The 14,316-nt window shown below is 34.0% G+C and overlaps 1 protein-coding gene across 2 annotated transcripts; it reads left to right on the top strand.

Annotated features, from left to right (window-relative positions):
• Nucleotides 1–1,918: 1,918 nt before the first annotated feature.
• On the top strand, nucleotides 1,919–13,265 carry LOC103483244 (exocyst complex component SEC10b). 2 transcript variants are annotated; one of them, XM_008439767.3, is made up of 27 exons: nucleotides 1,919–2,080; nucleotides 3,352–3,416; nucleotides 3,561–3,656; nucleotides 3,800–4,051; nucleotides 4,141–4,215; nucleotides 4,597–4,698; nucleotides 4,822–4,872; nucleotides 5,053–5,158; nucleotides 5,747–5,866; nucleotides 6,157–6,248; nucleotides 6,698–6,866; nucleotides 6,943–7,019; nucleotides 7,128–7,226; nucleotides 7,318–7,408; nucleotides 8,335–8,420; nucleotides 8,499–8,672; nucleotides 9,034–9,087; nucleotides 9,178–9,306; nucleotides 9,433–9,525; nucleotides 9,604–9,750; nucleotides 10,025–10,122; nucleotides 10,354–10,438; nucleotides 11,197–11,255; nucleotides 11,737–11,835; nucleotides 11,923–12,006; nucleotides 12,665–12,771; nucleotides 12,847–13,265. In XM_008439767.3, exons 3-26 carry the CDS (start codon nucleotides 3,561–3,563, stop codon nucleotides 12,741–12,743), a joined length of 2,517 nt encoding a protein of 838 aa, XP_008437989.1. In that variant the 5' UTR covers nucleotides 1,919–2,080; nucleotides 3,352–3,416; the 3' UTR covers nucleotides 12,744–12,771; nucleotides 12,847–13,265. The 2 variants fall into 2 exon arrangements, with proteins under 2 accessions (XP_008437989.1, XP_008437987.1); XM_008439765.3 differs by having other exon boundaries at nucleotides 3,344–3,416.
• The last annotated feature ends 1,051 nt before the right edge of the window (nucleotides 13,266–14,316 follow it).

Raw genomic sequence — 14,316 nt, 5'->3', positions numbered from 1 at the left:
CAAACATGTCGTTTTTGTCTTTGAACCAAGATTGCCGTTGATTTTCAAGTTTCTCTTGGGCAAGATAATCTTGACAGATTAGGGTTTTAATTATCCGAATTAGAACCATGATGTTTATTAATCTTGATGTAAAGCACTTGAATTCTTTTTGCAACTACATCATGATCAAATGTTAAGCTCGGAACTAGAGTTCCTTCTTGTGCAGACAACAACTGATACTGTGTTCGCACTAAGTAATAGCGTAGCATCCCACCTATAGGTTGGTCGAAGAAACGACAATTAATTGAAATGCAGGATTGGTCAAAGAAACGACAACAAAATGTAAACATGTTGAAACAGAAATTGCATCTCAAGGGTCGTAGCTATTGAACGTGGATGTTCCATATATTGACGTATGCTTATGAATCAAGAAATGGAAGTATGTAACATATTCACAAACATCTGCACATATATCAAAATCCATTCGAACAAGCCAATCCAACCTAACATTCAAGTAATTAAGTAAATTTTCCTACTTCCATCCAGACTCCAAAAGTAAGCATTAATATACCGAACATAATTTCTTCAAACAAGAAAAAAAAAAAAGAAAGAAATTTCCTTCTTAATCTCCATATATTATTGAAGATTAAAGGTGTGTTTGGATTACCTTTTAAAATGTTTAAAGTTCAAAAAAAAAATTATTTTTTAAAAAATTGAAATGTATGACAACTTTTCAAAATGCATTTTAAAAAGCGAGGTTAAAAAACAACCAATTTTAAAGAAAACACTTTAAACCAAAAATTGAGAAAATTATCTATATAAACACTTATAAAAAAAATATAACTAAACATGTAAAAGTTTAAAATTTGCTAATTTTAAAGAAAGCTTTTAAAAGTAAATGTATTTCAAAAGATATTTTTTCAAATATAATCCAAACACACATTAAGAAAATTAGATCAATTAATAAAAGAATGAGTCTTTTAAAAAATACAAGAAAGCAGCAAAATATTTACACAGTATAAAAAAATTTCGAAAATAAATGGAAAATACAAAAAAGAAAGTCCCGTCAACGAGGCGCATAATATATCGATCGTTTAGATTTGATACGCGGTTATTTATATTTGTTCGTTTAGATTCGGTTATTTTGATCTAAATCAATTTTTTTCAAGATTCTTTATATACGATATTTTATTTTAAATTTGGCTACTCTAAAAAAAGAAAGATGATGGAACATAATTAAGAAGAAAACAATGGAAATAAATGGCTCTTAAAAAAAGAGAGAAAGAAGAAAGACGATAGAAAATCAGATTTGATTACACCAATCTAAAGGAAGTTAAAAAAAAAAAAAAGAATAAGAATAAAAATAATAGAAAAAATCGAAATGAAAAGAAAAATAAAATTTGAAATATTTGAAAAATGGCTTAGATGCGCCGTAAATATTTAAAAATAGTTTGTTATATTTATAAAAATTTACCAAAGAAGTGTTATTTTGAAAATTTTGATTGGGAGAGGGAAAAGGAAAGAAAGAGAAGTTATATACTTATATATATAAATTATGATAAAAGAGCAAATATCAATTGAACTCTAAATTAATAATACTAAACTTTAGTAGATAGGTTTTCAATTTTTATGAGTGTATTGAAATAAAATATAAAAGTAAGAGTTTATTATTATTTTTTAATCTTTGCTTAATCTTCCGCTCTCATATAATCGGACGATTTAAGTTAATACAATCGTGAAAGTATTAATTTTGAGTCGACATAAGGTTTAAATTGGAATTTTCCCTAAAATTTCCTAAAAAGACAAAAAGAAATTTACTCTTCTTCCTCACACACCGCGCGAGACCCAACCCCGCGGCCTCTCTCCTGCCCCACTCCCTCGAAAGCCATCACTCGGAGATCTTCAATATTTAGTGGAGTTTTAAGAGAGGGCAAAAGGATGAAATTGTAATTTCACATGGTTTGGTTCTTAACATTGTAGTTTTCGTTGGAAAATATAGAAAAGTCTGTTTCTTCTCTCAAACCAAACCCAAACCAAATCACAAAATTCATTCAACAAAGAACCAACAGCTCTCTTCTCCTTCACTGTATCTATTTGAGAGGTATGCATTTCAATTCCCCCTTCGATTACTATGCAATTACTCCCGCCTTTGATTTCCCTTTCTCTTTCTTAGATTAGATCAATTTTATTCTGCTGCTCTCTTCTCCTTGTTGTCACCAGCTTTCTTTCTTTGCCAAGCTAATTCTGTTCTAGTTCCTCATCACCTAAAATTTCCTTTTTAATTTTATCTTTTATGGATGTTTGAAACATGAATTGCAGACCCAATGATGGGTTGGTTTCATTGCTAAAGGTAGCTATGTTTTTTTGGGTAGTAAAGTTACTTTCGATCACGAGAGATACAGTTCTGCTTTTGGGTCGTAGCCAATTTTTAAGATGAGACTTTGTTGCATTTTGATCATTGGAAATGTTGGTTTTGCTTGCTATAGCAAGTTATTAGTCCCATCCGAATCTGGTACTTAATGATTTAATACTCTGAATTGGGTATGTCACATTTAGACATTTAGGCTAAAAATATGAACGCAAATTGGAATGATTGACCTTAAAGAAAAGAACCCATTTCAGGGAAAGCAGAGATCTTCGCGGGTTTTTAATAAAATTGTGAACTATTTTAAGTTGAAGCAATTGATGAATGTTGTCTGTTGTGTGAGTGGCTTTTTATTTTATTTTCTTTTTCTTTGGACGTTCTTATGTTGTTTGGTGCATAGGTTCCTCTGGGTTGTGTTTTCTTGTTTGTTTAAATTAATGTCGATCTTGGCGTTTTAGTATGTTGTTTTGTTTAAACGGGAGGGTTTATCTTTTTGGATTTGGTGGGATTGAAGTTTCAATTCACTCCGCGAAAGAACCAATGATTATTTTCGTGGTTGTGATACCAATATGTATCTAAAAGGATTGATTCATTTTCATTCAATGTTCGGTTGTTTTTTGCTTATTCGACTGAACCCGATCTCAATTAGGAGGCTTTGAACTGAGTGGGACTAGCAAGGTTTATTCATTACAGTTTCTGATGAAACGTGGTTTATATGGAAATCAGTGTCTGAGTAACTAAAACTGCACATTTGGTATTTTCTTATGGCTGTGTTTGAAATACTATGGCTTGATTTTGCTACTAAACATGTTCCTCTGATTCTTTTTTTCTATTCTGAAAATGAAAACCATGTTTATATGTATATGAGTTATTCTGTTCCAGAGGTTTTGGTGGTTGTGAAATTGCGTTGGTCGTGATTGATACGATAAGTGTACTCAACACTAGGTTTAAGTAGATCTACTAATTTCCTCATGGCTAACTCGTATTCTTTTATTTTAGAACTGCAGCTTACGAGTTTGAACATTGATTGAAAGGAGCTGGATCTGTATACTTTCTCCCTATTTGTTGAAAGGTCAGCTTCTTGTTAGTTTTGACTGTAGTCTTGTTCATTTAATGGAAACTCAAATTATATTCAACTAATATCAGCCAAGCTTCAATGGCATATTGATAGAATAATACAGTTATTTTTGTTCTCCATTTATTCTCTGCAAACTAGATGAAAGAGGCTAGAGATGGGTCCAAGAAAGGCATGCATTCAAAAAATCCATCTGTTAGCTCACTTCCCCTCATTTTGGACGTTGATGATTTTAAGGTAAAGACAATGTTCTCAATCCATCATTTTGGCCATGCTCTCTTTTGAAGTAACCAAATCAACTATTCTACCACTTGTGATAGCCATAACATCAATCTTCATCTGATTTTGGAAGGTGCTTTAATTATATGTTGGTTTTGTAGGGTGATTTTTCCTTTGATGCGCTGTTTGGAAATTTGGTGAATGAGCTCCTTCCATCATTTCAAGAGGAAGAAATTGATTCAATAGAAGGACACAACATTAGCAGTGATGCTTTCCCTAATGGGCATGTACGAGGAGCATCGGATACCATTAAATTCTCCCAAGGGCTACCAACTCCTTTGTTTCCAGAAGTTGACAAGCTCTTAGCCCTGTTCAAGGATTCCAGCCAAGAGTTGGTCGATCTTCGGAAACAGGTATGATGTTTGACTGAAGGCCATAAGAATTCTAGAACATCATAACTCAACATGAAGGCTTTAACTTTCCCTCTTCATTTTGGTTGAAGATCGATGGTAAACTTTTCAATCTCAAGAAAGATGTTGCTGCCCAAGATTCCAAGCATCGCAAGACACTTGCTGAGGTTTGGTGACTATATCATATTATTTTTAGGTGACAGATAGAAATCCTAAATGCACAACCATCTAAAATTTTGAGTGTCATGCATATTTGATAGCAACCTCAATTTCTACTTTTATTTCTATTTCCTTAGTTCTCGTTGGTTGTAAATCCTTTGGTGAGTTACTAATGTAAAAAAAATTAATTGATTAACCTGTTAAGGTTTCATAGAACCTCAGAACAAATCATGGATTGTTGATTAAAATGATTATAATATGTTACATTCTTTCCTTTACTAATGATTTTGACTCCTTAAGGAGAGAGAGCTTGTAAATCTTCGTTTTTATATTTTGGAACTGATAGAATCTTATTGTTTAACCTATTAAACATACATCATTATTGGCAGTTGGAAAAAGGTGTAGATGGCCTATTCGACAGTTTTGCAAGGCTAGATTCACGCATTTCAAGCGTTGGACAGACTGCTGCAAAAATAGGAGATCATCTGCAAGTAATTTTTGTGTGCTCAATGACATTTAAATTATATTGAATCATTGATTCCTGAAATCTTAATAGTGCCATCAATATGGAACTGGGACTAAGGCTTTTAATTTTCTTGGTTGTCTCTTGTCAGAGTGCAGATGCTCAAAGGGAAACTGCTAGTCAAACAATAGAGTTGATAAAGGTACTATAAAGGGCCAAGGAAACTGCTTGATTGAATTTCTGCCGCTGCCACCAATATTAATATATTTTCTACTTTTAGACTTTTTTTGGGTCTGTGTTTATCTGCATTAGTTTTTTCCCCTTTCCATTTTAATGTTAATTATAATGAAATGAAAAATATCCTTATAATCAATCAATGCAGTACTTGATGGAATTCAATGGCAGCCCCGGTGACTTAATGGAGCTTTCACCATTATTCTCTGATGATAGTCGTGTTGCAGAGGCGGCCTCAATTGCACAAAAATTGCGTAAGCCATCACCATTAATGCTTGGGTTAATAATTAAACCATGTTTCAGTTAAATCCACAAATAATGCTATTGCTATATTACTGTTTTGATCGTGGGCTTTCTGCTAGTTCTTGTGGAAACTACATGCCTTTTGTTCTTTCTGCTTTCCTTTCCTTTTGTTGTTGTTGTTCTTCTTTTTTCAAATCCAAGCTCTTAAAGGACTTCTGATTTTGACCAGCACGAAAGTAATGGTTTTCCTATTCTCAAATATATATCTTTTATAGATAGATGTTTCCTTTGATATATGTTTCTTTTTAAAAAAAGGACGTAGAAACTTGTGTGTCAATCAAATCATTTGGACATAAGGAAAGTCCCCTAAAAATCTAGTGTCTATTTTCATGGTGCTTTGTATTCCTACCCCTATATACTCAAGAACAGAAGGAAGCAAAATATTCACTATTCATTTGACAACTCCGTAATTTATGAAACCTTTTGAGGTTTATTATTTTGGATGTGTAATTGTTCTCAAATCCTCTTATTTATGAAATCAATTTCATGGTTCTGTTGCATTCAACTTTATGTGCTTGTTTCATGTTATTTGTTTTTAGGGTCATTTGCTGAGGAAGATATTGGACGGCAAGGGATATCTGTTCCATCAATTGTAGGAAATGCAACTGCCAGCAGGGGTTTAGAAGTTGCAGTTGCTAACCTTCAGGACTACTGTAATGGTACGGCAGCTTTGTGGTATCTAGTAGTTTTAATGAATTGTGATCGCTATAATGTTTTTAGAGAGAGAGAGAAAAGAAGGGAAAATAAATGAGAAGTGAAGTTGAAATTATTGACCATTTGTTTCTTCATATCGAGTTTCATGTGGTACATGTTTCATGATTTTTATGATGGATTTTCCCAAAAATCAATCGCTTGGTGCCATTCTTTACTTATATCTTATGTTATGACCAATGGCTATTAACTTATTGTGTTTTACCACCCTTCTTTTTTTCCTTTTCTTTCTTTGCAGAACTGGAAAATAGATTGCTGTCTCGTTTTGATGCAGCATCACAAAGAAGAGAATTGTCTACTATGGCTGAATGTGCTAAAATTCTTTCACAGGTAATTTTTGTATCTATTCTTATGTATCCAACCAACTATCATTTTGGTCTCTTTACTGAATTCTTCACACTGTCCCACTTTCATGCTCTGTACTTTTTGTTTTGTTTTTTTGTATTTTTGCTCCTCCTAACTATGTTTATAATAGTGACCATTGCTTGTTAATCACTTATTAGGTTGCATCTTAATTTGTTATTACCATTCTTAACCTTAATTTCCAAATTGATAGCAGCAGATATTTTACGCTCATTTTAATCTATCAGTTTTCTGCTTACACTATCCTCGTTGCTAATGCATGAAGGCATCATAAAAACTCTTTAAGTTGAAGAAATTAGATCACGCAATGATAATGTTGGAAGTATTGAGGAAATTGCGGGGTAACATGTTAGGTCATCTAAGAACCAGGACCCTTTTTTTCCTGAAAATTTTGACCACTGAAATTTTTCATGCAGTTTAACAGAGGTACTAGTGCCATGCAACATTATGTGGCGACACGTCCCATGTTTATTGATGTTGAAATTATGAATGCGGACACCAGATTGGTCCTTGGTGAGCAGGGTTTGCAGGCCACTCCGAGCAATGTTTCTCGTGGGCTATCTTCCTTGTACAAAGAAATTACAGGTAAAAAAGTCGAAAGGCTCACTCATTTGGGCTTTTAGTCTATGAATTTGTTATATCTTGCTTGTATATTCTGCAGATACTGTAAGAAAAGAAGCTGCAACAATAATGGCAGTATTTCCTTCTCCGAATGATGTTATGTCAATCTTAGTCCAGGCATGTTACAACATCAAATCTCTCAATTGCTTTGTTCGAAGTTTATCTTTTAAGTAGGAAGGAGGTATGTATTCGTAATTAATCTGATTTTATGATGTGTAACTACAGCGTGTATTGGAGCAACGGGTCACAGCTCTGTTAGACAAGTTATTGGTGAAGCCATCCCTTGTGAATCTTCCTCCAATGGAAGAAGGCGGGCTTTTATTAGTGGGTGGATCTACTAGAACCTTGAAATTTATGCTTCCAATTGATCTTCTAGAAGGATCATTCTGTAATTGTTTTGAGTATGTATCTTCAGTACCTTAGAATGCTGGCTGTGGCATATGAGAAGACGCAAGAGCTTGCTAGAGACCTAAGAGCTGTTGGGTGTGGTGATTTGGACGTTGAAGGTAATGACTAATATTTTGAACTTTCTTTTTTTAATATATTCGTGAATTTGGTGTTTATCACTCATTCTGAAAATTGTATTTTATATCTAATGGCCGATGATTAATATATTTGAAGCACATTAACCATATTTGTAGTTTTTTTTTGAGAAATAATGAACTTTTTTTTCTCAACGTAGAAGGATTCATGACCAATTTCTAAATTTCATGAAAGAAATTTTGGGTGTTTTTTAGGAGTGCATCCACGACTCAGTAAGCCCATTTTTAAATTGCAAATATGCAGTCCTTTTTTAGGAGGGTTGTCTCATAGTGTTAATGCATCTAATTTGTGAAGTTTTTTTTTTAAAGTCTAATTTGTGAAGCTTAGATTGGAAAGCCTGTGAATTCTGCGTGTTTGAATTGGGCAAAGAAATGAGGTCTTTATAGGATGTCTTTGGATTTTGACTTCGTTATCCATAGAAGTAAGTGCTTATTACAAAAAATTAGTTCCATAGTACTTGGGTTGATGTGGCTGATAGGATTCACAAACTTGCAGCTGGGAACAGCCTGTGACCTACATAACTGAACATAGGCGTACTTCTTAGCTTTGGATTACAGGATTTTAACTCAAAGAGATTGTTGCTCTATGCTAATGGAAAGATAACAAAGGCTATTAATATGTAGTTGGGCCACTAGTTGGTGATTTGGATGTGTCGTAGTTATATCGGGCTGAGGTTGTCATCTATCTGATCAAAATTAAGCGTGTTTTTCTTTTTCTTTTCTTTTTGGTAGAAAAGAGTGTATTTTGGATGACATTTTCCCCTAATTCTATCGCTTGTTTACTTAATGCCAGCCTCATTCAATTATTTGTCTAGTTTCCTACCAATTTAGTAGCTTCATCCAATATTTTATTTTGCTGTGCTGAAATAAAGTTTAAACGGTTGGTTCAGGCCTCACAGAGTCTTTGTTTTCTGCTCACAAGGAAGAGTATCCGGAGCATGAACAGGCATCTCTCAGACAGCTGTATCAGGCTAAGGTTGACTACAGATGCTCTTTTTGGACTTGAGTTATCATTTCATGTTGTTATCAGGGACTAAATATGTATGATATGCAGATGGAGGAGTTACGTGCAGAGAATCAGCAAGTTCCTGAGTCATCTGGTACTATAGGACGTTCAAAAGGAGCTTCAATATCAACTTCACCTCAGCAAATTTCTGTTACTGTTGTTACAGAGTTTGTGAGATGGAATGAGGAAGCAGTTTCAAGATGCACTTTGTTCTCATCTCAAGTAATATTTGTTCCATCAATCACATCTATTATCATTTCAGAGAGTTATGAAATGTTTGAATCCAGTGTCTTTATGCCTTCAATTAACTTATATTCAGATTAGGTCTTATCCAATATAATAAATGTTAAAAAAGTTTGGCAAGTTGAGACAATTTTTTATAAGACCTCTTAAATTGAAACGTAATTAATCTTTCTAATTTGTTGTATACATATTCGTCCAATGCTAGGTATTTAGACTTCATAAAGTTTTGTCTTAGATTTCAGTAACATGGAGATAGATAGTGTCTACAATGGATAACGTTGATTGCATGGATTTTGAACCTTTTCCTTTCATTTGTTAAGATTTATATGTTCCCCTGCAGCCTGCTACTCTGGCGGCCAATGTGAGATCTGTATTTACTTGTCTGCTTGATGAAGTAAGTGATAAATTCTGTTGCAAGCTTTCATCTTTTTCTTTAGGGTTTTGTATGTACTTGGGGTTCATTTTTATTCTTTCCTACTTGCAGGTCAGTCAGTATATTACGGATGGGCTTGAACGGGCTAGGGATAGTTTGACTGAAGCAGCTGCTTTGAGGGAAAGGTTTGTGCTGGGTACGAGTGTTAGTAGAAGAGTGGCTGCTGCAGCTGCTTCAGCAGTAATTTTCCGACCACAACTCTTCTTATTGTCTCAGAATTATCATAGTTTTTTCTTTTTTGGTAAAATTTACTGCCTTAGTTTACTCAAAAGTGACAATGGAAACTGTCTTAAATCCTGTATGCAGGCAGAAGCAGCAGCAGCAGCTGGTGAAAGTAGTTTCAGATCTTTCATGGTTGCTGTACAGCGTTGTGGTAGTAGTGTTGCAATAGTCCAACAAGTACGTTGATGCTCTCTTATTTAGCCATTTGAGACCGGCTCCTTAATACACAGAAATGATTTGAACTTTCTTTTGTAGTACTTTGCAAACTCAATTTCCCGGCTGTTGCTTCCTGTGGATGGTGCCCATGCTGCTTCATGCGAAGAGATGTCAACAGCTATGTCTAGTGCGGAGGCTTCAGCATATAAGGGACTACAACAGTGCATTGAAACTGTAATGGCTGAGGTCAGTTATTGCCTTGTCTGTGATTCCAGTCAAAATAATGGATTACACTCTTGATCTTAGCCCAAAGGCCGAGAAAGTTATCGGTCAAAATAATGTATTAGTAGGCGTGTAAGTCGATACACCCTCTCATTTGATGTGCTACTTCTTTTCCAATCTGTCTTTGATTGGAATTTTATTCCCGATCCATCTGCTTGCTTAATATATGTTTAATTTATTCAAGATGCTATTGCGTCATAATTTCTTATGATGTTATGCATTATCAATATGTATGTAGGTTGAGCGATTGCTTTCTGCTGAACAAAAGGCTACAGATTATCGATCTCCTGATGACGGAATTGCTCCTGATCATCGGCCAACAAATGCTTGCACGAGGTACATCAAACTTAACTGAACTGTTAAATGGTTTGACGTAGAAGAAAAAATTATATTGAATAGATATGTTGAATTTATAATGCTAACATGGGAGGAAGTTGTAGCCAAAAAGTTGTGAAATTATTGTTTTTCTTTCTAACTTTATTCATAAACTCATGGATGAATGGAAAACCAATTCGTCACAGTTTGTTATTTAAAATATTAATGAATGTGCCTTCTTTTCTTTGATAGAGTTGTGGCTTACCTTTCTCGCGTGCTTGAGTCTGCATTTACTGCCCTTGAAGGTCTTAACAAGCAAGCTTTCTTAACTGAGCTGGTATGATTCTGGAACTTCTCAGGTTTACCATATGGTGTTGTTTTTGTTAGAATTAATGGCTTTCGCCCATGGAAAGATTTACCCTAATTTTTTTTTCTCTTTTATCATAAGCTTGTTATCTATTTATTCTTTCCCTTTGTATCTTTTGTTCGTAAGAAATAATAATAAGAAAGTCAGATTGTGGTTTTTCTCCCAGTACTCAAGTTTTCACGTAACTCGGTATCTATTTTCTTTTACCGCTTTTAACAGTTTCAGTTACAATCTAATATTCAAACTCTATCAACTGACAAAGTTAGAGAAAAATTATGTTGGTGATATATAATTAAATTTGCCTTGAACCACTAGTTTAAGCTTTTGGGTATTTCAAGCCCACAAGTGAGGGGGAGTGTTGGTGATATATAATTAAATTTGTCTTCAACTACCAGCTTAAGCTTTTGGGTATTTCAAGCCCACAAGTGAGGGGGAGTGTTGGTGATATATAATTAAATTTGCCTTCAACTACCAGCTTAAGCTTTTGGGTGAATTGGCAGTTTAATAATTACATTAATTTTTTGAGAATAATTGTATCAGATAGAATCTTGTGGTTTCTAGTCAATGTGCATGGATAAATTGTATCCCGATGCTCCTTTTTCACATCAATGCTTGTTAATGTAATATTTTCTGTATCCTATTGAAGGATTGTGTATCTGGATGAACTTCTACCATTGCTTTACAGCAAATGTTGAATGAGAATAATAATGAGAAATTTTTCATTGCAGGGAAATCGGTTGCACAAAGGCCTCCTCAACCACTGGCAGAAATTCACTTTTAATCCTAGGTAATTGCCTATCTTCTAGTGTTTACCATGTGAAAAGTACTCTACCCATCTTGATTATTACTTTGTATATCTTATTACTGAATTCCTTTGCTGGGTGATGTTTGGATTTGCCTATTGGTGAACAGAATATTGGCAGATGTCATAGATCATTAATGCTTGTTTGTCAAGTGAATGATGAGAAAGTCATAATGTATGGTTATGCACTAACATAAGTACAGACACTTTAGTTATTATAGTTGTGTCTTGTATTCGTATTTGTGCTTCTTAGGCTATGTCGATCTGTTAATGAGATGTTTGGTTCCCAAACGAGGGACATGATATAATATAATTTTGTACCAAAACATTTAAACAAAATGTTTGTATTGCCGCTTGAGCTATGCTTTGCTCCTCCATAGCAAAATCCTTTACCTTGTCTTTGTTCTGATGTAAAGGGCTTATGTTTCACTGAATTCATCTATGCTTGTGCTTATCTTGATTGCAGCGGAGGCCTACGTCTGAAGCGTGACATTACAGAGTATGGAGAATTTGTCCGCAGTTTTAATGCTCCTTCTGTTGATGAAAATTTTGAGTTACTGGGCATGTAAGTAGGATTTTTCCCATGTCTGAGATTAAGATCATCCATTCTTTTTTAGTGGCTAACCTCTTGTTCGATGTTCTTTTTCTCCAGCATGGCCAATGTCTTTATTGTTGCTCCTGAAAGTCTCTCAACTCTATTTGAGGGCACTCCAAGTATTCGGAAAGATGCACAGAGGTAATTTGTTAAGATCTCACTGAGCTACTGTTGTAGAGTAGATTTGTTGAAAATTCGTTGATAATTTCACCATATCTCACTTGTCTCTTCATAGAATTCATATTGTGTGAAACTCCTTTCTCCATCTTCTTGAACTGGAAATACACATTTTATCACGTTTCCCTTGGTATCCCCAGGCCTCATCCCGTTTGCATTATCCCTTTAAATCCTAAATATAGGTTTCAACATTCACAACATGAATACATCTTTAATCACTTGTCTGGTTCAAAATCATTCTTTGCATTATTCAGAGTCCATTTTGATTTATGAAAATCACATCCTAAAGTGTAAAATTAGACATGAATTGAATCTGACCGAAAAGAGTTTTGGAGTAATTTTGAACATAGCAAGTGATTCTAACTATTTCAAAATTACTATTAAACATGTTCAACATTAACTATTTCAAAATTACTATTAAATATGTGTTGATGTTCAACATTAACTATTTCAAAATTACTATTAAATATGTTCAACATTGGTTTCTTGTAAAGAAAAAGAAAACACTAGAAATAACCGCGAGTGTGAGATCTAATCATGGTTTCTGTTAACTTTTAGTACTTGGTGCTATTTCTGGTTTCTTGTTCTTTGTGATGATATGAACTTGCTTTTCTGAAATCAGGTTTATCCAGCTTAGAGAAGATTACAAGAGTGCAAAACTTGCAGCACGACTTAGTTCCCTGTGGCCAAGCTCAAGTTGATGCAGTCTTAACTTCGAGCTATGACCTTGTAAGTCTCATACTTTAGCATCCGTTGAACTCTCTATAATCTGCATGTCCTAATACTGTCTGAATTCGTTGGCAGTCTGGTAGAGAGTTGGAAATTTGTCCACAGCTGATAGACAGAAAAGTTGAGGCAATAGTTGTTTGTTTTTCATCCTCCGGTTTTACTGTTCATTATTATATTCTTTTGGAAAAACATCTAACTCCGAATACATTTTTCTTAAGTTAGGAGTAAGGTGATAGTTTCATTATTAACGATCTTACTTGAACGGGATTTATTCTATAGGTTGTACAACTGTGCTGTTGAGTTGTAAGTTTCATTATTAAGAATCAATTCCTACGTTGGTTTGTGAGACAGGTAACTTTAGGGAAGGGAACTCAATTATCTCCCATGGTGGTTGTACTTGTAAGTTGTAAATGATTTTTTTTTTCTTTTCGGTTTTGCCCTGTGTGGGGTTTTGACAACGATAATCTAGTGGCATCATGTCAAATTGTCAATAATTTTCTCTGTGTTCAATCCTCTTTGCTCTATTGTCTGCCCCTCATTTTACACTTCTTCTTATACACTATGGTTATTAGATCGAAGCTACCGAATATGGAGGGGAAAGATAGACAAAATTTTGGTCGATGATATATATCTTTTTTGTAGGCAATATACGACAACTCTTTATTAGTTGAGTTGTGCTCTAGTACAATTTCTTTCGTATGGTCATAATATTTATTTTATTCAGCCTTCACTCGTTTGCTTTACACATAGAATGTGTAAATATACATCCAATATCGTGAAGTTGATGAAGAGGAGAAAAACCATTGATCTTTGGTAATTGTGAGGTGATGATGGGATCATCAATATTGAGATGGTGATATTCCAATTTACCGATTGTTTGATATTTTTGTTCCTCGTATGTGTGACTGAACATGAGTATTTTCGTAACATTTAATTTATTTGTTGTGCTTGAGGTATGTTTCAAGAAAAAGTTGGTAAATTAGTACTTTTTCTACTCAGCATATGCATTTCCTTCCTTTTTTTAAAAAAAAAAAGATTAAACACAATTTTTTCCTAAAAAAGATAGGAACATTTCGAAAATAGCATATTTAGAAAAGATAGTAAAATTCATCAAAATATTTTTTAAATAGTTTTAATAATTTGTTGTGATGAAAATTTTTGTTTAGAGCTCTTTTTAGTTTTTCGAACTTTGCTATATGTATATTTGTGTTAAATTCAAATGTCGTTAGTTCATGAACATCGTAGAACAACTTATTGCCATTCTTTATGTCATATTTTTGTCGGACATCAAAATAGGAGTATTTTGAAAAAATAATTAAAACCAAATTCACCAAGGAAGGGTATAAATATCTTCTTCTAAAGGAAAAAGTTTCACATTTTTGTGAGCAGCACAATTACTAATTACTAATGACTTCAAGTCAAGTTTGTTTTTAAAGAACACATTTAGGGGTCGTTTGGGGGAAGGGTTGAGTTATGGAGGGTTAGTGTTATGATAACCTTAGTTTTATCATAACGTGTTTGGGAGAGTTTTAAAGGGTAATTTTA

This window comes from Cucumis melo, chromosome 6, assembly GCF_025177605.1.
Source record: "Cucumis melo cultivar AY chromosome 6, USDA_Cmelo_AY_1.0, whole genome shotgun sequence".
NCBI lineage: Eukaryota > Viridiplantae > Streptophyta > Magnoliopsida > Cucurbitales > Cucurbitaceae > Cucumis > Cucumis melo.
This window is presented reverse-complemented; position numbering and strand designations above follow the sequence as displayed.

Coding starts and splice junctions, on each gene's coding strand:
- LOC103483244 (XM_008439767.3), top strand. CDS start 3,561: ATGAAAGAGGCTAGAGATGGGTCCAAGAAAGGCATGCATTCAAAAAAT. Junction 9,088..9,177: donor TTACTTGTCTGCTTGATGAA/GTAAGTGATAAA, acceptor TCCTACTTGCAG/GTCAGTCAGTATATTACGGA. Junction 9,307..9,432: donor CTGCTGCAGCTGCTTCAGCA/GTAATTTTCCGA, acceptor TCCTGTATGCAG/GCAGAAGCAGCAGCAGCAGC.